At 47.5% G+C, this 25,262-nt stretch overlaps 1 protein-coding gene and 1 long non-coding RNA gene across 2 annotated transcripts; one reads left to right on the top strand and one right to left on the bottom strand.

Annotated features, from left to right (window-relative positions):
• On the bottom strand, positions 1-25,262 carry LOC137383344 (amiloride-sensitive sodium channel subunit gamma-like). The gene is made up of 13 exons (XM_068056055.1): positions 25,070-25,262; positions 23,358-23,696; positions 22,254-22,566; positions 20,940-21,139; positions 19,647-19,750; positions 12,319-12,482; positions 9,541-9,639; positions 9,326-9,443; positions 7,459-7,537; positions 6,645-6,702; positions 4,962-5,023; positions 4,310-4,385; positions 1-1,304 (listed from the first exon to the last, which is right to left on the bottom strand). Exons 2-13 carry the CDS (start codon positions 23,675-23,677, stop codon positions 942-944), a joined length of 1,956 nt encoding a protein of 651 aa, XP_067912156.1. The 5' UTR covers positions 23,678-23,696; positions 25,070-25,262; the 3' UTR covers positions 1-941.
• LOC137383345 (uncharacterized) lies at positions 19,484-24,424 on the top strand. The gene is made up of 3 exons (XR_010977384.1): positions 19,484-19,545; positions 19,618-19,819; positions 23,379-24,424. It is a non-coding gene; the product is annotated as an uncharacterized lncRNA (long non-coding RNA).

Below are 25,262 nucleotides of genomic sequence, written 5' to 3' on the forward strand. Positions count from 1 at the left end.
TTTGTAATTTTAAATCAGATTTATTTTTACAATAAAATATTGTAAGCATGAGGGCTTGCCCCGGTACCCAAAAACGCATTGAGAGTCGGATGTCTTGTACAAATCAGCAATCTTTATTTCCGAGCATGCAAGAAGTCCTACTCTCATGAATGATTGTAGGGGTTCTGCTAGTACAGTGTTCCAGTAGTCATTTTATACAGTTTTACAGGAGGTTTACTTGATAAACTGTTTCTTAATTACATCATCCCCCATCTATTGCCTTCCCTGATCTCATCCTGCCTTGATTATATTATTCACCTCGTCAACCTCTTGATTACTCTATCCATAGGATTCGGGTCTCTCCCTCCTGAGCTTGTTTCCTTCTGATTAGGTATTCATATAATTTGTGTGTCTAGCAGGCAAGCTTTCTCAAGTTACAGGGACCTAAGTTACGCCAAGTATCCTATGGTTCCCTATGCCAGTCTCCCCTACAATATGTTAGACACCAGTTATAGGTCATGCTACTGCAGCAAGCTAAAACAATAGTCATTCTAACCTCTCAAACACTGTGTATAATCTGTGACTTTTGTTACATGGTAGAACCAAACAAACTTGTTTTGTATGGACAGAACTGGCTCCAGCTGGATAATCAGTAGTTTGTTATTGGCAATGATTTGAAACAAGCATTTATTACTGATTGAATCACAAAGATAAAAGATGAGAAGACTGCACAGTTTCTGGAAGTATGGAATCATTAGCTCCGAATGATTGTGTTACATTAGCTTGCCCCTCCCCTGCACTGGCTCACGCCTTCCTTGCACTGACATATTTCCCGCTGCATCAGCTCACCTCTCCCTATGCTTGCTCACCCTACGCTGGCTTGGTCGCCCCCAACCCTCCTATAATGGATCATTCTACTGCTAAACTAAATTACAGTGTCAAACATCCATCCAACACTGCAATCAATGACTGCAGGACTCCATAGTGGAGGTGTCCGGGTTGAAACCACTGCGTATCCGCACGGTTTCATAAGTGGGGGGAAGCCTGTCTTGGACAGGGGGACGAGGCAGCTGGAGGGCAGAGTTGAAAGTTGGTGGGTCTTCATCACTGATGTAGAATGGAGTTTCGCGAGCCGCGTTACTGGTGGTTGTTGGCAGCTCCTCCTGTTCCTTCTGCCACCACTTGCGTATGGTCTGCACACCTTTCCGCATGGCGATCAAGAACATGTCAATAAAGAGCACTTCTACAATCTCGATGATGCAAACTACAGAACAGCTCATCCACAGACCCAACTGGCCTCCAAAGTTTGACAGCAAGGTGACAACCTGGAATGAGAGAGGTGGAAGTATTAAAACAGTCATCGATTATGGCCTGGACCCCTGAATTTGGGGAAGGTGCGGGTTGGGACTTGAGGTGCAGTCGCTGATCAGACCCCTGTGCTGGCACCTGGTACCAGGCTCCTGAGGTCTGCACCCCTTTGCCAGTTTTTAATGATTTCCTGCAACTGCAGTATTTTACTTCACTAAATGAGCCTATTGTTTGGGTTAGATCATTCAATTAGAATTATATTTTATAGCGACAGCATGGGCTCTTAAAGTTCACTTGCAGAAAGTGGCCAGCCTTATCGATACAAGACAGAGAAGAATCAAGACATTGGTTCCCAGTCCAGCGAAGTTTCACTTTTAAAATTCACATCCTTGCTTTCAAATCCCTCCATAGTTTTGTCCCTCCCTACCTCTGTAACCTCCTCCAACCCTCCAAGATCTCTGCACTCCTCCAATTCTGGCTTTTAATCACTCCATCATTGGTGGCCGTGTCTTCAGCTGCCTAGGCCCTAAGCTCTGGAATTCCCTCCCTAAACTTCTCAGCCTGTCTGGCTCTCTGTCCTCCTTTATGATGCACCTTAAAACCTACCTCTTTGACCAACAGTTTGGTCATCTAGTCTAATATCTCCTTGTGTGGCTTGGTGTCAAATTTTGTTTGACACTCCTGTGACGCACCCTGGGATGTTTTATTATGCTAGAGGTGCTATATAAATGCGAGTTGTTGTATTTTAACATTCTGTGCTGAGTGGACTGACCTGATACATTATACTCCAAGTTGCTATTGGAAGACAGGTGACAAGTGCTTTATTACAGCGGCAGTCAGGTGGGATGGGATGATATGTTCTCCAGTGGGATGTCATTCAATTCAGTCTAGTTCCCAACATCCTGTGTCCCTCCATAAAATGATTGTCCAACATACGGCCTGTGGGCCAGAGTCCCACCCTCTAAAGGTTTCCATCCGGCTTGGGGGTGTAAACTTCCAGAATGTCAGGCACCTCGGTGGGCAGCTATAGGTTTGTTAGCACCCTGCGCCCACACAATATGGCTGTGCCCAGCAGAGATGTGGCATTCACAGCCTGTCTCTATGATCCACATTTACGGTGGGAGTGCACAGATGGCGAGCGAGGAGCGAGCAACAGGGAGCAGGAAACTGAGAGAGGAGACCGAGCAGTGGACAGCGGGGAGCAGCGAACGTGGAGTGGGGAGTGAGAGACAGACACAGAAAGAGAATGGGAAGAGAGAGGGAGACAGAGAGAAAGAGGGGAGATAGAGAGAGAAGTGGGGAGAGACAGAGAGAGGGGGCAAAGAGGGGGAGGCACAGAGATGGTGGGGGGAGAGAGGCAGAGAGAGAGGGGAAAGAAAGGGAGAGAGAGACAGGAGGGAAGGGGGAGAGAGAGAGAGAGAGAGAGGGTAGAGAGAGAGACAGAGAGAGGGGAGAGAAAGAGACAGAGAGAGGGGGAGAGAAAGAGACAGAGAGAGGGGGAAGAGAGAGACAGAGGGAGGGGAAAGAGAGAGACAGAGGGAGGGGAGATGAAGGGGGGAAGGGAGAGACAGAGGGAGGTAGGGTTGAGAGAGGAGGGAAGGTGGGGGGAGGGAGGGGGGAAGAGGGAGGGTGGGAGAAAGAGATCAAGATCACCCCTGACAGATGGACATCTATCTGGAATACTCCGCATCGCTACATCAAGTGTGCGGGCAGAGATTGAGTACTTATGCAAGCAAAAGCAATGCCACTAAATCAGTGTTCAATACAGTAACGAGAAAGTAAGTCAATAAATTAGTCTTCTCATTTAAAGCTCGCTTCACAAAAATGCACGTTTGTTGTTGTTTTAATAGTAAGATAAATTTTTAATGCCTTTATCTTTCCGAAATTTTCTCACCAGCCCCCTATGTAGGACAGAAATTGTAATGTGCCCACCCCACCACCTCACCACAAAATGGCTGGCTACCCCTGCTCCATAAAGTGTTGTTTGAATGCTTCAGTCAATCAGTTACCAAGATGTACAATGTGTCATTATCATTTATCACAGGCAGTTGAATGTACTTGCTGTGGATCAATGCATCAAGCTATTTTAGAATTCTAGAGTATCCCAGGTGATTGACATCTGGGGTAAATGGTTTTGATTGACAGTTAAGAGATGATTGTTGGAATGCCAGTGTTTGCAGTCCCTTTCATGGACTGTTTTCTCTCCATTTCTCTCCCTTCCTCTCTGGGACAAAAAGGTTTAAATTATGAGGACAGATTGCATAGAGAAGGCTGTATTCTCTTGAATATAGAAGATTAAGGAGTGGTCAAAGGAAAGTGTTTAAGGTTATTAAAGGATTTGATAGGGAGAGTCCAGAGCAAAGGGACATAACCTTAAAATTATAGCTAGGTTGTTCATGAGTGATGTTAGGAAGCATTCTCCACACAAAGGGTGGTCGAGATTTGGAACTCTCTCACCAAAAAGATATTGAGGCTGGAGGTCAACTGAAAATTTCAAAACTAAAATTGATAATATCCTTGCCTAAGAAAAATTTATGGGTTACAAAAACAATGGAGGTCAAGATATAGATGAACCATAATCTAACTGAATGGCAGAATAGGCTCCAGGGACTGAATGGCTTACTCCTGTTCCTATTTAACTCTCCTGAAGACTCCTTGCTGGGATACAATTTCAGCAATGGATATTTTCATCTGGAGACTATTATTTATGTGTGATAGTCATCAGCTATTCAATCACAGAGGTATCACAGGACTGATCCCCGTAATCACCTGATCCCAGTTTGGTCCACTTCTAGTCTGCACCTTTGGATACCAATCAGGAGTGGGAACCTTTACCAACATTCTAATCCCTAACCCACTGGCACTGAGACACTCTGCCTCTGCTGTTGTCCCAACTGAGATCAATTAGCTTAGCACAGACCAGTGAACAAACCTGGGATCTTCCTGCTCTGTTTGGCTCAAGCACCCACAGTAAGCTTTATGGGCCATCAGGGTGTCCAATGCATATCATTCCAATACTTACATTATTTGCAGCTGTCTCAGAGATGCTCCTCAGATTCAGATCTTTGTAGAAGATGCCCAGATTGGCCAATTCATTCCTGTCAAGTGGAAATAAGACCATGAAATCTCAGTGTAGTCTGTGCACTCTGTTATATACATGCCTATTAAGTACAGACATAAAGCACAGAATAGGCTAAATCCCTGCCCCTAACTCTCATTGCATGGAATCCCAGTGAAAGAAGAAAGCCTTGTATTATATAGTGCCTTCAAAGTGCTTTAAAGCCAATGAAGTACTTTTTGAAGTGTAGTCATTGTTGTAATGTAGGAAATCTCTTCCCATTCACCTCCATTGTACAGGGTCTTAATTAAGCCCCTTGTACAGAATCCCAATGGACCAATACCCTTCCCATCTGTTTTTTTTATATCTGTTGTTGGTAAGTGGTGTGGAACACCTGGTCACCTGGTCAACAAAGGCCCTGCCAGGTATGGTTTTGAGTGTGTGCATGTGTGGTAATCCTACCACAGTTGAATTGCTCAATGCCACTTACTGTCCAGACTCACAAAGGATGTCACTGGGGTGAGCTACTAGAGGGCTCCAGCTCAGTGAAACCCATCCTGTACTGGTGATGCAGCACCCTGAGGAGATTAGGGCAAGTTAACAAATCAGAACTTACTTTCTTAATGTTCTGTTTCCATGAAGCCCTTTTTCCCAGCTCAGAAGACGAAGGATCCACTCCTATGACAGGAAAGACAATGGAGTGAGATAATCTCATCACATTCAGCCAAAGATCATAATGGGAGCAGCTCGGTAACACCATCAGCAGGCTGTTTTTCTCTCTTCCCCCTCACCATGTCCGATACACTTTACCACTGAGCCAATCCAACTCCCTGAGAAACCTTCCATGTGCTCTGCTCCACCCTCCCAGAGATAAGTTGCACAAGCTCACCAGTACAGGGTGTGTTGGCTGTGCCTCAGTTGGTAGTACTCTTGCTTCTGAGACAGAAGGTTGTGGGTCCAAGTCTCACTTCAGAGATGTGAACACAAAAATGTAAACTGATTTTCCAGTGCAATACTGAGGGAGTGCTGCACTGTTGGGGGTGCTGCCTTTCAGATGAGATATTAAACCAAGGCTGTTTGCTCTCTAAGATGGATGTGAAAAGACCCCATGGCACTATTTCCAAGAAGAGCAGGGAAGTTATCCTTAGTGTCCTGGCCAATATTTATCCCTCAATCAACATCACAAAAAAACAGATTATCTGGCAATTTATCACATGGTTGTTTTAGGAGCTTGCTGTGTGCAAATTGGCTGCCACGCTTCCTACATTACAACAGTGATTACACTTCAAAAGTACTTAATTGGCTATAAAGTGCTTTGGGATGTCATGATGTCATGAAAGGTGCTATTTAAATGCAAATCTATCTTTCTTTTCAGGGGAGTGTATGGGTGTCAGTGTATGTGTTTGTGTCTGGGGGCTTGTGTGTATCTCAGTTGTAGGTTTGCATGTGTTTTTATGTGTGTGTTTCTGACTGTAATGAGAATGAGTGAGCATGTGAGATGATGTGAATGTGTTTTTATTTGTGAGTGCTCATGGATGTGACTGGGTTTGTGACTGACTGGACTATGTGTGTAAGGTTGTTTGTGAGTGTGGGTAATTGAATGTGTGTGTGTATGAATGAGTGTGTGCAGATGTCTATTCACACTATTTCTCATCTGATACAGTGACAGTAAATGAATAATCCAATTACGAGAGGATGGACATCTGGAGTACTGTGTACAGTATAGGTCTCCTTATTTAATGAAGGATGTAAATGCATTGGAAGCAGTTCAGAGAAAGTTTACTAGACTAATACGTGGAATATGCGGGTTGTCTTTTGAGGAGAGGTTGGACAGGCTAGGCTTGTACCCGCTGGAGTTGAGAAGAGTAATAGGCGACTTGATTGAAACATATAAGATCCTGAGGGGTCTTGTCAGGGTGGATGTGGAAAGGATGTTTCCCCTTGTGGGAGAATCTAGAACTTGGGGTCACTATTTAAAAATAAGGGGTCACCCATTTAAGACAGAGATGAGGAGAAATGTTTTCTCTCAGAGGGTCATGAGTCTTAGGAACTCTCTTCCTCAAAAGGTGGTGGAAGCAGAGTCTTTAAATATTTTTAAGGCAGAGGTAGATAGATTCTTGATAAGCAAGGGGTGAAAGGTTATTGGGGGTAGGTGGGAATGTGGAGTTGAGGTTACAATCATATCAGCCATGATCTTGTTGAATGGCAGTGCAGGCTTGAGGGGCCGAATTGCTTACTCCTGCTCCCAATTTGTATGTTCGTATGTAATGGATACATCTCTCCAGGTGATTCTGCTCACCTCAGATGGTGATGAAGGCCACTGGGCAACACTGATGGTCATTGTCCATTCCTTGGAACTGTGGAAAGATTACACAGAGCATTACCTCAGTGACTCAGCTTGCTACTAAATACAAAGATAGGAAAATTGAATTGGGCATTGGCTCTACAGGATCAACTTTGAACTGGACGCTGGCCCAGTACAGGATCAGCTTTGAACTGGACGCTGGCCCAGTACAGGACCAGCTTTGAACTGGACGCTGGCCCAGTACAGGATCAGCTTTGAACTGGACGCTGGCCCAGTACAGGATCAGCTTTGAACTGGACGCTGGCCCAGTACAGGATCAGCTTTGAACTGGACGCTGGTCCAGTACAGGACCAGCTTTGAACTGGACGCTGGTCCAGTACAGGACCAGCTTTGAACTGGATGCTGGCCCAGTACAGGACCAGCTTTGAACTGGACGCTGGCCCAGTACAGGACCAGCTTTGAACTGGATGCTGGCCCAGTACAGGACCAGCTTTGAACTGGACGCTGGCCCAGTACAGGACCAGCTTTGAACTGGACGCTGGCCCAGTACAGGACCAGCTTTGAACTGGACGCTGGCCCAGTACAGGACCAGCTTTGAACTGGACACCGGTTCTCTACTGTATTTGCTCGGGTGGTCTGAGAATCCGAAGGTAGGGAGGGAGATGCTTTTCTCTGTAACAAATGCTGAGAAGGTGCGGGGTTGTAAATGCTATGGGGAAATTTTACAATTCTGTATCTTTGGTGCATCTCTCCAGATTTCTCTCTGAGTTGCGGAATGATTGTCAGGTTTCGGATCTCAGGAACTCACTGACAGGCAGGTCGGCAGGTCTTCTGGCAAACCAACTGCTCCTGAATGAACTGGTTGCGCAGTCTGTAATAGCAGGAAACTGTGGGAAAACAAAAGCAGTTTCTTAAACAATCGCACGTAACATAATAATCTCGAATGACGAATACATAATGAAATCCATATGGTCTCAGATTTCCACTACTGTGTGAACACGTACTTCCTGATTTCACTTCCGAACAGACTAGCTCTAATTTGAAGACTATCACCCGTTGTTCTGGACGCCCCCACCAGAGGAAACAGCTTCTCCTATCAAAACCCCTAATGATTTCAAACGCATTGATCATAGCTCTCCGTTATCCGTTTCCTGATATACTGCTGAACATCCCTCCCCCAAAATCACCATCTAAAGAGACTAACGGTAAATTCAACTTGTTGCAGTTTGGGGGATCTTGCTGTGCACAAAATGGATACTGCATTTTTAACTACACTACTAAGTGTACAAAGCTACTAAGTATCATCACCTCATTCCATGACAATATGAAAGGCACAATTCAACATGGTGGCTCCTCATCAGAGCCCTTTCCTATCCTGAGTGGTGTGAAACAGGGCTGTGTTCTCGCACCCACACTTTTTGGGATTTTCTTCTCCCTGCTGCTTTCACATGCGTTCAAATCCTCTGAAGAAGGAATTTTCCTCCACACAAGATCAGGGGGCAGGTTGTTCAACCTTGCCCGTCTAAGAGCGAAGTCCAAAGTACGGAAAGTCCTCATCAGAGAACTCCTCTTTGCTGACGATGCTGCTTTAACATCTCACACTGAAGAATGCCTGCAGAGTCTCATCGACAGGTTTGCGTCTGCCTGCAATGAATTTGGCCTAACCATCAGCCTCAAGAAAACGAACATCATGGGGCAGGATGTCAGAAATGCTCCATCCATCAATATTGGCGACCACGCTCTGGAAGTGGTTCAAGAGTTCACCTACCTAGGCTCAACTATCACCAGTAACCTGTCTCTAGATGCAGAAATCAACAAGCGCATGGGTAAGGCTTCCACTGCTATGTCCAGACTGGCCAAGAGAGTGTGGGAAAATGGCGCACTGACACGGAACACAAAAGTCCGAGTGTATCAGGCCTGTGTCCTCAGTACCTTGCTCTACGGCAGCGAGGCCTGGACAACGTATGCCAGCCAAGAGCGACGTCTCAATTCATTCCATCTTCGCTGCCTTCGGAGAATACTTGGCATCAGGTGGCAGGACTATATCTCCAACACAGAAGTCCTTGAAGCGGCCAACACCCCCAGCTTATACACACTACTGAGTCAGCGGCGCTTGAGATGGCTTGGCCATGTGAGCCGCATGGAAGATGGCAGGATCCCCAAAGACACATTGTACAGCGAGCTCGCCACTGGTATCAGACCCACCGGCCGTCCATGTCTCCGTTATAAAGACGTCTGCAAACGCGACATGAAATCGTGTGACATTGATCACAAGTCGTGGGAGTCAGTTGCCAGCGTTCGCCAGAGCTGGCGGGCAGCCATAAAGACAGGGCTAAATTGTGGCGAGTCGAAGAGACTTAGTAGTTGGCAGGAAAAAAGACAGAGGCGCAAGGGGAGAGCCAACTGTGCAACAGCCCCAACAAACAAATTTCTCTGCAGCACCTGTGGAAGAGCCTGTCACTCCAGAATTGGCCTTTATAGCCACTCCAGGCGCTGCTTCACAAACCACTGACCACCTCCAGGCGCGTATCCATTGTCTCTCGAGATAAGGAGGCCCAAAAGAAGAAGAAGACAGGTCAATATGTTTCAAAGTGACTTGCTATGTCATGACCTTTGGATGTGACAGAATGCTACACAACTGGAGATATCTACAGGCAGAGGAAGTGTGAACTCACTCCATCCCGGGTATTTTGTGTAGTCGCAGTACTCTGCTTCCGCTGGCAATGGCTTCTCATAGTGAGCGCAGCCACAGCTACGGACCATCTCCATCTGGAAGCAGGAGTGCAGACACATCTGTGCGGGAAACAGAAAAATCAGCGGCATCAGTCTGCAGTCTTTACCTTCAACCCTCAGATTTGTGCCGCTGGCTGCAAGTGAGCTGGAACCTTACCTGCAATGAGTAGGTCTTGTTGTAGAGGTTCGTCACCGGCACATCGAGTCCGTCCACTGTACAGTCACTGTACGGGCTGCTCAGCCTCTTCAATACAGTCTGAAACAACAAAAAGGACTCTGTGTAAAGCACAGTTCTGAAAGTCTTCAGGAAGAGGCAATTTACAGCTAACAAAACCACCAAAGTAGATCTTCCAATCAGTGAAGATTGTGTACAAACACTCAACACATTCCTGTGCGCTGTTTCCACACAGATGTTAACCCAGCAGTGGGAATTCAGCACAGTACAACAAGCCTTTGTGCGCAGACTAAACCCATCATTTCATTTATCATAGAATGTTTTGTTTAGTTTAGTTTAGTTTAGAGATACAGCACTGAAACAGGCCCTTCGGCCCACCGAGTCTGTGCCGACCATCCTACACTAATTCCATATTCCTACCACATCCCCACCTGTCCCTATATTTTCCCTACCACCTACCTATACTAGGGGTAATTGCTAATGGCCAATTTACCTATCAACCTGCAAGTCTGGAGGAAACACACACAGACACGGAGAACTTGCAAACTCCACACAGGCAGTACCCAGAATTGAACCCGGGTCGCTGAAGCTGTGAGGCTGCGGTGCTAACCACTGCGCCACTGTGCCGCCCCATGGTTACAACACAGAAGGGGGCTATTCGGCCTGTCGTGTCCATGCCAGCTCTCTGCCAGAGCAACTCAGCTGGTCCTATTTCCCTGCTTTTTCCTCGTAGCCCTGCAATTTTTTCCCTTCAGATAATTATCCAATATCCTTTTGAAAGCCATGATTGAGTTTGCCTCCACCACACTCTCAGGCAGTGAATTCCAGATACTAACCACCCACTGCATAAAAAAGTTTTTCTCCATGTTGCCTTTTGTCCTTTGGGTCTTGACCCTTTTGTCAATGGGAACAGTTTCTCCCCATCTGCTCTCTCCAGACCCGTCATGATTCTGAACACTTCTATCAAATCTCCTCTTGACTTTCTTTTCTTGAAGGAGAGCAATCCCAGCTTCTTCAACCTATCCACTAACTGAATTTCCTCATCCCTGGAACCATTCTCGTGAATCTTTCCTGCACCCTCTCTAATGCCTTCACATTCTTCCTAAAGTGCGGTGCCCACAATTGGACACAATACTCCAGTTGAGACCAAACCAGCGTTTTATAGAGGTTCACCATAAATTCCTTGCTTTTGTACTTTATATGCTATATTAACTGTTTTCACCACCCTCCCTGCCACCTTCAATGATTTATGTACATATACCCCTAGGTCCCACTGCTCCTGCATCCCTGAAGAATTGTACCCTTTAATTTATATTGCCTCTCCTCATTCATCTACCAAAATGAATCAGTTCATACTTTTCTGCCATCTGCCATGTGTCTGCCCATTCCACCAGCCTGTCTATGTCCTTTTGAAGTTTATAACTATCCTCTTTATAGTTCATAATACTTCCAAGTTTTGTGTCATCTATAAATTTTGAAATTGTGCTCCGCACACCCGAGTTTAGATTATTAATATAGATCAAGAAAAGCAGGGGTCCTAACATTTATCCCTGGGGAACCCCGCTATATACCTGTCTCCAGTCTGAAAAACAACTGTTCATCACTACTCTCTGTTTCCTGTCACTCAGCCAATTTCGTATCCATGCTGCCACAGTCATTTTTATTCCATGGGCTTTAACTTTGCTGACAAGCCTGTTATGTGGCACTTTATCAAATACTTTTTGGAAGCTCATGTACACCATATCAACCACACTACCCTCATCAAAAAACTCAACCAAATTAGTTAAACACAATTTACCCTTAATAAATCCATGCTGGCTTTCCTTAAATAATCCACATTTATCCAAGGAACTCATAATTTTGTCCCCAATTATCGTTTCTAAAAGCTTTCCCACCATCAAGGTTAAACTGACTGGCACCGGCCTGTAGTTCCTGAGCTTATCCTTACACCCTATATTGAACAAGCCATTAGATCTCCAGGTCATAGATCTGAATCTCACCTACCCACCTTCTCCCCATCTCCCGCAACCCCACCTACCCACCTTCTCCCCATCACCCCTCAATCCCACCTTCTCCCTGCTCCCTCAGTCCAGCCTAACCACCCTCACACCATATCCCTGAACCTCACCTATTCACTTTCTCATCAATTCCCTAACCCCTCTCCCTCTCTCCAAAAACACATCAAATTGCTCCTGAGCCCATCTATACTGGCTGCATTTCTGTGTTGTATTGCAGAAAGACAGTTGGTGAGGGATAGTACAGGAGCCAATCTTTACTCAGTCTTCCATTTATTTACAGAGTTAAACATTACAAGCATATACCTCCCAACTCAACCAACCCCCCAGTTTCAATAAGTATCTGTTATATGTTCTCAAGTGAAACCCCAGTTAATGCTCAACACCTGCATACAATTAAGCACAATTAATATACAATTAACATTCTATGCCAACTCCATTACTTTCTGAGTGATAAAGTCCCCCCTCACTTCCATCGTTATTCCTAACTAACAACATTTTTAAATTGCATCACCACATTTTTGTCAGTTCCTTTAAGAACCTTTGGCCAGGTAACCTCAAAGTCTTCCTTGTTTCTCCCGAAGAAAACAGCCCTGACATTTGTTTCCAGTTCCAAACAGGGTTCGTAGAAGGCCATGAGGTTTGCTATGGCATCTGTTGAACCAGAATTATGAGCTCATGCATGATGTTTAATTTCCCCTCCTCCCCCAGCCCTGGTGGACGAGTTTCTGGTTGGGTGGTTTACCATGTCGAGGCCCATGGCTGTCTCGGTTGCTGTCTGTATCTCAATCCCTACGTCTTCAACAAAGGGCTGTTCATTCTGATCATGAATGACAATTTTTGCTCCCATTGAGGTGACCAGATATGGATTATACTCATTCTCATCCAGGTGCAGAGTCAACTTCAGGCCTTTGAGATAGAAAAGAAAGAAAGATTTATATTCATATAGTGCCTTTCATAACTTCAGGACATCCCAAAATATTTTACAGCAATGAAGTGTAGGCACTGTTGTAATGTAGGAAACGCAGCAGCCAATTTGTGCACAGAAAGCTCCCACAAACAGCAATGTGAGAATGACCAGACGATCGGTTTTAGTGATGTTGATTGAGAGATAAATATTGGCCAGGACACCAGGAAGAATTCTATTGCTGCTCTTTGATTAGCCCGAAGAGGGCAGATGGGGCCTTGGTTTAATGTCTCATCTGAAAAACGGCATCTCCGACAGTGTGGTACTCCTTTAGTACTGCTCTGGAGTGTCAGTCTGGATTATGTGCTCAAGTCTCTGGAGGGGGGCTTGAACCCATGACCTGTTTGAGGCAAGAGAGATACCCTCTGAGCCGTGGCTGATACCAGCCATTGTTCGTTAATGCTCCTGTGTGATGCAGGTTTTTTTCATTTTTTTCCCCCGCACCACCTCCTAAGTTTTATCCTGTCCTCTGCTGAAAGCACTAACTTTCAGAGATATAGTTACCCAGTTTGACCTATCTGTGACTCCAGTCCCGCACCAACATGGTTGACTCTTAAATGCCGCCTGTAAGTGGTTTAGCAGGCCTTTCTCTTGTATCAAATTGCTGAAGAAGGAGGCCCACCGCCATCTTCTCAAACTGGGGATGGACTTATAAATGCTGGCCTTGCCAGTGATGCCGGGAAGTATTTTTTTAAATACCAAGGGAAACTTTCATGAAGAGAAACAGGGACATTATTTATTAGTGCAGAGGTGGTTAAGAGGAGGGATTCAATATTATTAAAGGCCTTGATGTAGGGAAAAACTATTTCCATTGGGCGATGGGTTGGTAACAACAGTACATACACTTTAAGAACAAAGGGAGAGGTTGAAGAAAGATGGTTAAGCAGAGGGTTGCTAGGATATGAAATGTCCAACCACAGATAGTGGAGGAAGCAGAATGTACAACAATTTTTAAAAGTGAAGTGGTAAATACATGAAGAAGAAATAATTAATGGGATCGGGGAAGGCTTGCACTGGAGTATTGACTTGGGGCTGCATTAAAGTGCTAAAGTGGGAGTTTTGTGACTGAGGGAGTTCGGTGAGGAGGGAGCGAGGAGCTCCTTTCATTTCCTCCCTGTCCTCAAAGAGCGTGAGGGGAGCCGAGAGTTTCCAAAGAGCACAGCTGACTGGTGAGTAAGTCCTGGTGGGTATTTTTCAAACTGGATTGAATTGTAAGTCATTGTTTTAGCAAGACTTAGTTGATTTTTTTTATTATAATAGTCTTGTAAAGTTTTAAATTTAAAGGGTTTAGTCATGGCAGGAGAGCTTAAAGCCGTGGTTTGATCCTCTTGCTGCATGTGGGAATCCGGGAACATTTCCAGTCCCCAGGACCAGCACGTGTGCAGTAAGTGTGTCCAGCTGCAGCTCCTGGAAGCTCGGGTTTCAGAGCTGGAACAGCGGCTGGAAACACTGTGGAGCATCCGCGAGTCTGAGAGCATCGTGGAGAGCATGTTTAGAGAGGTGGTCACACTGCAGCTGAAGGGACTTGAGGAAGGAAGGGAATGGGTGACCACCAGGCAGTCCAAGAGAAACAGGCAGGTAGTTCAGGAGTCCCCTGGGATCCCGCTTGCAAATCGGTATTCCATTTTGGAAGCTGATGAGGCTGGTTCCTCCAGGGAGTGCGGACAGAGCCAAGCTTCTGGCACCACAAGCAGCCTTTCTGCACAGGAAGGGGGAAAGAGAGGAAGAGCAATAATAATAGGGGATTCTATAGTCAGGGGAACAGATAGGCGCTACTGTGGCCATCAACGTGACTCCAGGAAGGTGTGTTGCCTCCCTGGTGCCAGGGTCTGGGATGTCACTGAACGGCTGCAGGGCATCCTGAATGGGGAGGATGATGAGGCAGAGGTCATGGTACATGTTGGTACCAATGACATAGGTAGAAAGAGGGATGAGGTCTTGCATCAAGAATTCAGGGAGTTAGGCAGTAGACTAAAAAGCAGGACCTCTCGGGTTGTAATCTCTGGATTACTCCCAGTGCCACGTGCTAGCGAGTATAGAAATAGGAGAATAGCACAGATGAATGCGTGGCTTAAGAGTTAGTGCAGGAGGGAGGGTTTTAGGTTCCTGGACCACTGGGACCGTTTCTGGGGAAGGTGGGACCTGTACAAGTGGGACGGTCTACATCTGAACTAACATCCTTGCTGGCAGGTTTGCTAGTGCTGTTGGGAGGAGTTTAAACTAATTTGGCAGGGGGAAGGGATACAGATTCCCAGCAGAATAGGGACACAGCTAAACACAGGAAAGCAAACAAGTCAGAGGGAATACAGCGGAAGTAAGTTTCAAGGGAGTAAGACCAGGATGGAAGGCCTCTACTTTAATGCCAGGAGTATTGCAGGTAAAACGGATGAGTTAAGGGCAAGGATTGACACGTGGAATTGTGATATAGTAGCCATCACGGAGACATGGTTGAGGGAGGGGCAGGATTGGCAGCTCAATATCCCGGGATATAGAATCTTCAGGCGAGACAGAGGAGGGGGTAAAAGAGGAAGGGGCATTGTAATATTAGTTAAGGAGTCAGTCACTGCAGTAAGGAGAGATGATATCTTGGAGGGAGCATCAAATGAAGCTTTATGGGTAGAGTTTAGGAATAAAAAAGGGACAGCCACATTGCTAGGTGTTTATTATAGACCCCCGGATAGTCAGCGGGAAATTGAGGAGCAAATATGTGTGCAATTCGCAGAGGTGTGTAAAAATAATAATAGGGTAATTATATTAGGTGATTTCAACTTTCCCAACATTAATTGGGACAGTCATTGTCTTAAGGGCTTAGATGGAGTGGAGTTCTTAAAATGTATACAGGAGAACTTTTTGGCTCAATCTGTAGAGGATCCAACAAGGGAGGGTGCAGTGCTGGATCTAATTCTGGGGAATGAAGCCGGACAGGTGGTTGATGTGTTGGTGGGGGAGCTTTTTGGTGATAGCGACCACAACATGGTACAATTTAAGCTTGTTATGGAGAAAGAAATAGACAAGTTGCAAAAAAAGGTTTTGGATTGGGGAGAGTGAATTTTAGTAAAATAAGGCAGGATCTGGCCAAGGTAGACTGGAAAGAGTTACTTGTTGGGAAATCTACAGAAAAGCAGTGGGGGGCATTCAAAAAGGAAATGGGGAGGGTACGGACCCAACATGTTCCCTCTAGGGTAATAGGTAGGAGCAACAAGCCCAGAGAACCATGGTTGTCCAGAAACATTCAGGGTACGATGAGAAGGAAAAGAGAGGCTTTTAACAAATACAAGGAGAGCAAATCAATGGAAGCATTAGTGGAGGATAGAAAGTGTAGGATGGAGCTTAAGAAAGCAATTAGGAGAGCAAAGAGGGGATATGAGAAAGCTCTGGCTGGTAAAGGTAGGGAAAATCCTAAGATATTCTATAAGTATATCAATGGGAAGAGGATAACCAGGGAAAGAGTAGGACCCATTAGGGACAAAGGGGGAAATCTGTGCGTGGAGCCAGAGGACATTGGTAGGGTGTTGAACGAATACTTCACACCTGTCTTCACCCAAGAGAATGAGGATGTAGATATGGAACTCAGAGAGAGAGACTGTGAGGTTCTTGAGCAAATTGTCATAGGGAGTGACAAGGTATTGGAGGTTTTGGCAGGCTTAAAAGTGGACAATTCTCCAGGTCTGGACAATTTGTGTCCCAGGATGCTGTGGGAGGTGAGGGTGGAGATTGCAGGGGCTTTGACCCAAATTTTTAATTCCTCTCTGGCCATGGGAGAGGTGCCAGAGGACTGGAGAACAGCTAATGTGGTCCCACCAAATAAGAAAGGTTGTCGAGATAAGCCAGGGAACTACAGACCAGTGAGTCTCATGTCAGTGGTAGGGAAACTATTGGAGAAAATTCTGAAGGAGAGAATCTATCTCCACTTGGAGAGGCAAAATTTGATTAGGAATAGTCAGCATGGCTTTGTCAGAGGGAGGTCACGCCTAACAAATTTAATTGAATTTTTTGAGCATGTGACCAGGTGTGTAGATGAGGGTAGTGCAGTTGATGTAGTTTACATGGATTTCATCAAAGCCACATGGGAGACTTATCAAGAAAGCAAATGCACATGGGATACAGGGTAACTTGATAAGGTGGATTCAAAATTGGCTTAGCTGTAGGAGACAGAGAGTGATGACAGACGGCTGTTTTAGTAACTGGAAGCCAGTGTCCAGTGGCGTACCACAGGGATCTGTGCTGGGTCCCCTATTGTTTGTCATTTATATAAACTACATAGATGACTATGTGGGGGGTAGAATGAGTAAGTTCGTGGATGACACAAAGATTGGCCGAGTGGTTAACAGTGAGGTTGAGTGTCTTGGGTTACAGGAAGATATAGACGGGATGGTCAAATGGGCAGAAAAGTGGCAGATGGAATTTAACCCTGAAAAGTGTGAGGTGATACACTTTGGAAGGAGTAATGTGACATGGAAGTGTTCAATGGATGGCCTGACACTGGCAAGTTCTGAGGAACAAAGGGACCTTGGCGTGTTTGTCCATAGATCTCTGACGGCAGAAGGGCGGGTTAATAGGGTGGTGAAAAAGGCATATGGGATACTTGCCTTTATCAATCGAGGCATAGATTACAAAAGCAGGGAGGTCATGTTGGAGTTGTATAGAACTATGGTAAGGCCATAGCTGGAGTACTGTGTGCAATTCTGGTCGCCACATTATAGGAAGGATGTGATTGCACTGGAGGGGGTGCAGAGACGATTCACCAGGATGTTGCCTGGGATGGAACATTTAAGCTATGAAGAGAAGTTGGATAGGCTTGGGTTGTTTTCGCTGGAGCAGAGAAGACTGAGGGGTGACCTGATCGAGGTGTACAAGATTATGAGGGGCATGGACAGGGTGGATAGGGAGCAGCTGTTCCCCTTAGTTGAAGAGTCAGTTACGAGGGGTCACAAGTTTAAGGTGAGGGGCAGGAGGTTTAAGGGGGATTTGAGGAAGAACTTTTTTACCCAGAGGGTGGTGACGGTCTGGAATGCCCTGCCTGGGAGGGTGGCAGAGGCGGGTTGCCTCACATCCTTTAAAAAGTACCTGGATGAGCACTTGGCATGTCATAACATTCAAGGCTATGGGCCAAGTGCTGGAAAATGGGATTAGGTAGACAGGTCAGGTGTCTTTAATGCATCGGTGCAGACTCGATGGGCCGAAGGGCCTCTTCTGCACTGTATTATTCTGTGATTCTGTGATTCTCTGTGAAGGAACTGGTCTAAGTTCTTTCAGAGAGCTATCACAGGCATGATGAGTTGAATGGCCTCCTTTGCTGTCCAAGTGTGTAATTCTAGTTGTTATTGATAGTAATCATACACCTATTGAAGTGTGACAGTGTGTTTGGTGTCAAGTTGAAACCAGTTGATAAGAGTACAATGGGTAGGAACAAGGAACACATTGAAATGGTTATCAGTCAGAGATTAAGATGGTTATCGGTCAGAGTTTATGTGCAAGAAGAAGTTTATCTTGAAGGTCATCTACCTAGTGGTTATAATTATAGCAAAGCTTAGGAGAAAAATGGAAACTGCTGGAGGAGAAAGGAGATTCAAAATGTGTGATAAGAGATTTCAGATAGTTTTCTCCAACCAGTAGCAGAGCTATTCAGACTACGAAGGACCCAGAGTTGTCTTGTTCTGTGCTGTTGGCTGACAGTAGTCTGTAACAGCAGGAGGGGCAGAGTAAAGGGTAACCCACACCAGAGTAAAGAGTAGTCCTCATTTACCCGGGGATCCAGAGTGAAGGATAGGCCACGTTCCCCAGAAGGAAAAACCAGGTTGATCCAGTTGCGAATTTCAAATGGTCATAACTGGTCTCAACTGATGTAAACTGGGGCAACTGGGTTAACTGGCAAGTAGAACTGGAAGGCTGTTGGGACTCCAGTTGTCCAGTTGTAAGCAGCTTTTTCCAGCTGATTTAAACTGGAACCAGTTCAACTTCACTGGTACCTGTTAACGTGTTAAATGTGAATCGAGTAGTCAAATGTACACTTTTGAGCTGGAATGGGCCAGGATTTTATCTGGGCGATGGGCGTCGACCTCCAGCAAAAGTGAGTTCCTGTGTCACCCCTTATGTGGAAGCCCAAGTGCATCAAGTGCTAATTAGGCACTTACCTGGACAGCAGCGGGCTTTCCACGGAATCAAGGACCCCGGCAACTAAACGTCCAGCCCTCTGAGAGCTACCAGCCAATCAGAGGCCGGCTGCCCTGTAACTGAGCAGTGCCACCGCCAGGCGGTGGCTGCTACCAGTGGAGCATTCACCCGAGGCCCAGGAGCAGAGCTGGACCCAGGTCAAGGTGGGAGGGGTCTCCTGGGAGAGGGTCAGCAGCAAGGGCAGAGTGTGGCTCTCAGTGGGCCCCTCCCTTCACGTGCCAGGTTCCTCATTCAGGCACTGTGCCTTTTAACGGGGGACTCCCCCCACCCCCTGCCCCTGCTCCTGCTCCCACCTCGGAGCCGGCAAGCAATCAGCACGGTTTTTAGTTGCGCACTTAAGGGCCTCAATTGGCAGTAGGGTGGGAAGGCCATTCACAGACCTTCCTGTAAGGGACTTAATTTGGGGAGAGCAAATTCCCCCCAGGTGTCTGCTACAAGGTGTATTCCAGGTCATGCTACACAGCACATGTAGGCTGAGCAAACTATAGCAGGAATTCCTCATGTCACCCTGTTATTAAACATTTTGTCTTCTGACAATGCAGACCGATGGCCTATGTCATCCCAAGTCCATCCACATTTGCCAGCATTAATCCGTGCGTGCGTGCGTGTGCCAAAGTCACCACGCACTTACATTGTTGATGTCACTATGCACTTTACGCCACCACGTAATGAGCGAGTGGCGGGATGGGGGAGAAGCGAGGGGGTTGCCAAGCAGCGACGGGGGGATTGAGCAGCGAGCGGGTGACGAGTGGGGGAGTGAGTAGGGGCCAAGCAGGGGAGTGGGGTGGACTATAGTGAAGGATAGGCTGCACCAGGAGCCCAGAGTAAAGGGTAGGCCACATCAGCAGAGTAAAATGTTGGTTTGTTTTCTCTTTAACTTTTGACATTGTCTTTCTGTCGCAGGTATATGTGTTTTGTCCAGTGGGTTTTACCGTTTTCACTGCCGCCGCTGATGGTCCGTAGAACACTTCTGTTCTCTCCGCCGTTGAAAGTAAAGCAGTTTCCGTGCAGGGGATGGTGCATTAGACTAAAGTTCCTGCAAGAGAGAGAGAGAGAGAGACGGACATAAACCTTAGCAACTGGACAGGAAACACAACCAGCCAGGGTAGGTCAGTTATTGGAAAGAAAGGACAAATGTTCCCATTTAGACACTGTATGCCCAGCCTCAGAATGATGTCCCCACACAAAGTGATGTTGAGTATACCGAGTTGAAGGGTGATCTAATTGAGGTGGTTCAAATTGATAAAGGAGTGAATATGGAGAAACTATTTCCAATGGTGGAACTTTCCTCATTACTGATCCTCCGACAGTGCCGCGCTCCCTCAGTACTGATCCTCCGACGGTACAGCATCCCTCAGTACTGCCCCTCCGATAGTGCCGCGCCTCTCAGTACTGACCCTCCGACAGTATAGCATCCCTCAGTACTGACCCTCCGACAGTGCCGCGCTCCCCCAATACTGATCCTCCGGCAGTACAGTATCCCTCAGTACTGACCCTCCGACAGTACAGCGTCACTCAGTACTGACCCTCCGACAGTGCAGCGTCCCTCTGAACTGACCCTCCGACAGTGCAGCATCCCTCAGAACTGACCCTCCGACAGTGCAGCATCCCTCTGAACTGACCCTCCGACAGTGCAGCATCCCTCAGAACCGACCCTCCGACAGTGCAACGTCCCTCAGAACCGACCTTCCGGCAGTGCAGCGTCCCTCTGAACTGACCCTCCGACAGTGCAGCGTCCCTCTGAACTGACCCTCCCTCCGACAGTGCAGCGTCCTTCTGAACTGACCCTCCGACAGTGCAGCGTCCCTCTGAACTGACCCTCCGAAAGTGCAGCGTCCCTCTGAACTGACCCTCCGACAGTGCAGCGTCCCTCTGAACTGACCCTCCGACAGTGCAGCGTCCCTCTGAACTGACCCTCCGACAGTGCAGCGTCCCTCTGAACTGACCCTCCGACAGTGCAGCGTCCCTCTGAACTGACCCTCCGACAGTGCAGCGTCCCTCTGAACTGACCCTCCGACAGTGCAGCGTCCCTCTGAACTGACCTTCCCTCCAACAGTACAACGCTCCCTCAGTACTGCACTGGAGTGTTAGTTTGGATGATGTGCTGAGGGCTCTGGAGTGGGCCTTGAACCCACTACCTCCTGATTCATAGGATTGATTACTGCTCACTGAGCCTCGGCTTAATATTCAAACAGCCCAATTTATCTATAGCTGAATATATAAACCTTGAATCACAGGGTAGTCCATCGAACAGACAGGTGAATATGAGGTCATCAGCAGAGTAACCCATCTGCAGTTTGGTTTGATGGGGCACCTTTGCCATGATGTTGAGGTAGTGCAGCCGATACCATTCCTGGATGGCGGTTATGCCAGAATTGAATGTGTAGATGATGCAGGTGGAATTTTTATCATCGTTTTTGTCGCACTGTCACCAGGGAGAGGGAAACAAGAGAATACTCATCACAAAAAGGAACAGCAGCAACAACAGCAAAAGGTCAACATCAGCCTGCTCGCTCTGGTCAGCGCCAGGCCGCTGGCTCCGGTCAGTGCCAGGCTACGAGCTCCGGTCAGTGCCAGGCCACGAGCTCCGGTCAGTGCCAGGCCACGGGCTCCGGTCAGTGCCAGGCCACAGGCTCCGGTTAGTGCCAGGCCACTTGCTCTGGTCAGTCCTAGGCCACGAGCTCTGGTCAGCGCTAGGCCACTGGCTGTGGTCAGTGCCAGGCCACTCGCTCTGATCACTGTCAGCTCGCTCGTTCTGGTCTGCGCCAGGCTGCTTGGTCCAACCAGCGCCAGGCCTCTCGTTCTGGTCAGCCCCAGCTCGCTCGCTCCGGTCTGCACCAGCCTGCTCGCTCTGGTCAGCGCCAGCCCGCTCGCTCCGGTCAATGCCAGGCTGCACGCTGTGGTCAGCGCCAGCCCGCTCGCTCTGGTCAGCGCCAGCCCGCTCGCTCCGGTCAATGCCAGCCCGCTTGCTCCGGTCAATGCCAGGCTGCTCGCTGTGGTCAGCGCCAGCCTGTTCTCTCCGATCAATGCCAGGCTGCTCGCACTGGTCAGCCCCAGCCTGTTCTCTCCGGTCAATGCCAGCCCGCTTGCTCTGGTCAGCGCCAGCCCGCTCGCTCTGGTCCGCGCCAGCCCTCTAGCTCTGGTCAGCGTCAACCCCCTCGCTCCGGTCAATGCCAGGCTGCTCGCTCTTGTCAGCGTCAGCCCGCTCGCTCTGGTCAGCGTCAGCCCGCTCGCTCTGGTCAGCGTCAGCCCGCTCGCTCTGGTCAGCGTCAGCCCGCTCGCTCCGGTCAATGCCAGGCTGCTCACTGTGGTCGGTCCCAGGCTGCTTGCTCTGGTCAGTCAGGGCTCTCGGTGCCCTGGATGCCTTCACAAGGCCATGGCAGAAATTCAGGCATGAAGTCCAGATCCAGCCTATCCAGGTCTGCCCCCTGGCCCCCGCATGCGGCTTTGCCTCCCCCCCACCTCTGCACCCCAGCCTAGGTTAGATTTGGGGCCCAATGAGTCTCATTACAAGCTGGGAAGCTGGAGGTATAACTCACCAGTTTGAAGCCGACCAGTTTGGCCCTGTTATGTGTGTTGACGCTCCCAAAGGACTGGGTTTTCACCATCCCCTTGACCCTGTGGCGTCTCCTGGTGATGAGGTCAGACACGACACTGTACTCCTGGTCTATCAGCTCAATCTGCAACAATGGAATGTTCTGGAACATTACATCATCTTGGCCTTTTGTGACGATGTCAGGCAGAGCTCTTGCCTGGCTGCTGTTGGGACCATTCGTGAAGTGGTACAGCTCCTTGATGGCAATCAGAGTCGCCTGGTCTAGTTTCTCAAAGAGATGTCTTGTTGCATTGTATCTGTGAAGAGACATGAGTAAACCCAGGGCAAATAGGAATTGCTGGACCAATAAAGCCCAGGGCATCTGGTTTACCTTCTACCATCCTTGTAGTTGCATGATTTAACAATAATGGATATGTTGACTAATCATAGCAATCAATCTCTTATCAATTAGTCTACAAAGACCCAGATATGAGGTGAGGAAACCCGCAGTGGTGGAGAGCTTTGGGAACCATAGGTCCAAAGTCACCTGTTCCTCCCAAACATGCTACGCTTAGCACATGTCAGATCTAAAACTATTTATGCACTGTATCCCAAAATATTGTTTTGTCCAAGAAATCTATTTAATTTGCATTTGAATGCATCAACACTAACTGCTCCCACCATCTCCCCAGGAAGTCTTTTGGATGAGACGTTAAACCGAGGCTCCATCTGCTCTCTCAGGTGGATGTAAAAGATCCCATGTCACTATTTAGGAGAAGAGGAGGGGGGTCCTCCCTCGTGTCCTGGCCAATATTTATCCCTCAATCAACATCACTGAAACAGACACTCTGGTCATTATCTTGTTGTTTGTGGGAGTTTGCTGTGTGCAAATTGTCTGCTGTATTTCCTACATTACAACAGTGACTACACTTAAGAAGTTCTTCAGCGGCTATAAAGCACTTTTGGATGTCTTGACATTGTGAAAGATGCTATATAAATGGGAGGTCTTTCTTTTGGACAGACCCTGGGCTTCACAGAGAGTGTAGAGTTAGTGAAGGCTGAGGATAAACAGTCGAGGAGCTGCGGGTTGAGGGTCACAGATACTGACCTGTATGGGTTCATGTTGCAGATGGTGACAGCAGGGAAGGTGATCTCCTGGAACTGGACTGTGATGGTGACGGAGGTGGTGTAGTAGGACGTGATGAGGAGGGCGCACTGCCAGAAGATGATGCCCACTGTGCCGAATGTCAGGATCACCCAGGCTGCCCTGCGCAGCCGGCCTCTTGATACCACAATCCTGCGGCAGCCATGGGTGTTGGTGTGGTAGCAATACCATCGCACCAACTCGGAGGCAGTCGCAGCTTGTGGTCCAGTCACCGGCAGCTTCTCTTTGATCTTCTCCTTCAGTCGCTTTGTTCCCGATTCCATGGTGTCTCCACAGTGGGCCCTCAGCACAGGAAGAGGTTTCACAGTAAACTCTAAAGGACTGTCTCCACCATACCACCTCTGCCCCTCCCCCACCAGCCCTCCCTCATTCCCCTCCTCCCCCTCTCTCACCCCCTTCCCTCCTCCCTTCCCTTACCCCACCCCATTCTACCCTCCCATCTTTCTCCCCTCTCATCTCCATCATCCCTCCCCTCTGCTCCTTTCCCTCTTATCCTACCTCCACCTCCTCCTCTCCCACACCTCTCTCTCCCTCCTCGCATTTTGCACCCTCGCCCTCTCACCTCTTTCCTCCATCCTACCCCAAGCCCCTCCTCCACGTGCCCCTCCCCAAGAGTAGAAATGTGCCCACCTCCAGTGGCATTGCTCAAGTACAAAATAAATAGCAAGAACATTGTAGCTCCAATTTTAACCCAACTCACCGGGCCAAGAAAGGGATGGTTTCAGGTCGGAATTCTTTGAGATCAATGGTGAGTAAAGTCGGGTGGAGTGTAAAATGGGTAACCGACCCCAACAATAATAATGCTGCTCCCCACAGTCAAATAGCTAGCTGACTTAGTCTTTCAGTCAGTGTTATTTTAAATGAGTTACAGTTGACGACCAGGAAATAATGCCCACATTGGAGGAAAAACCCGGGCTTCCCAATTGGGCTCACACTTGGAGAATGAGCAACCAGGTGAGGTTCACAAATTTGACCAGCACTTGTGGGACCCACACCCCAGAAGAAAATCAGTGCTGACTGTTTGGGGGGGGGGGGGGGGAGGCGGGGGGCTGGGGGTGAGGGAGGAGGGAGAAGGGAGTTACAGATAAAGAAGGAAAGAACAGCGTCCTTCTTTAACAAACGATCCAGCTGCCTTTATATATAAACTCAGTTTTAAAACTTTTTAGAAGTTTGCCTCTTTTGAAGCGATCAGAGTTGTTCTCACCAGCAGCACTGTGAATTATTAAGTAAGTATTCACTAACTCCAACTCCCCCAAGGGTTTGGGGGATTTACTGCCCCTTCCTACAGTTTAAAAAGTTTTGAAGTGCTTTTTTTTCCTAAACTGTTTGTGGTTCATCATTTTAAAAAAAAGGAACACAGCGACTCCAAGGTGCTTCAGCTCCTGGAGTCAAAATGGAGAAAAACACACAATTTACCAGAAAATGCCCTCTGATGTATCAATCAATCCCATTTAACTGCAGTTTAAAAAGTTCAGGAAGAAAAAAAGAGTTTCAGTCAAACACAATGGTTAACTAGTTATTAAAAAGTTTTTACCAACACCCAGTGAGATTTTGTTTTGATTATCCATTTAACTGTGCAAACTGCAATTGTTCTCTTCAGTATTATTACAGTTTAAATTACCTTCTAATTCGCATTAAAAAAAAGTTGAACATACCTGTTTAGGACGTGAGAGACATGGAGCTGCAGTTTAACTAAGCAATTCCCTGGAAACTGGGATTGCGTAATCCTGGAGTTCAGTGCGTAGCCTGTTGGACAGTGAGACTTGATTCAACTCCCAGCTCTTGCTGCACAGAACTCACCCCCAGGTGAATCGACTGCTCCAGGACTCACAGTGACACCTTCTGGTA

This window comes from Heterodontus francisci, chromosome 24 (assembly GCF_036365525.1).
Source record: "Heterodontus francisci isolate sHetFra1 chromosome 24, sHetFra1.hap1, whole genome shotgun sequence".
In the NCBI taxonomy this organism is placed as follows: Eukaryota; Metazoa; Chordata; class Chondrichthyes; order Heterodontiformes; family Heterodontidae; genus Heterodontus; species Heterodontus francisci.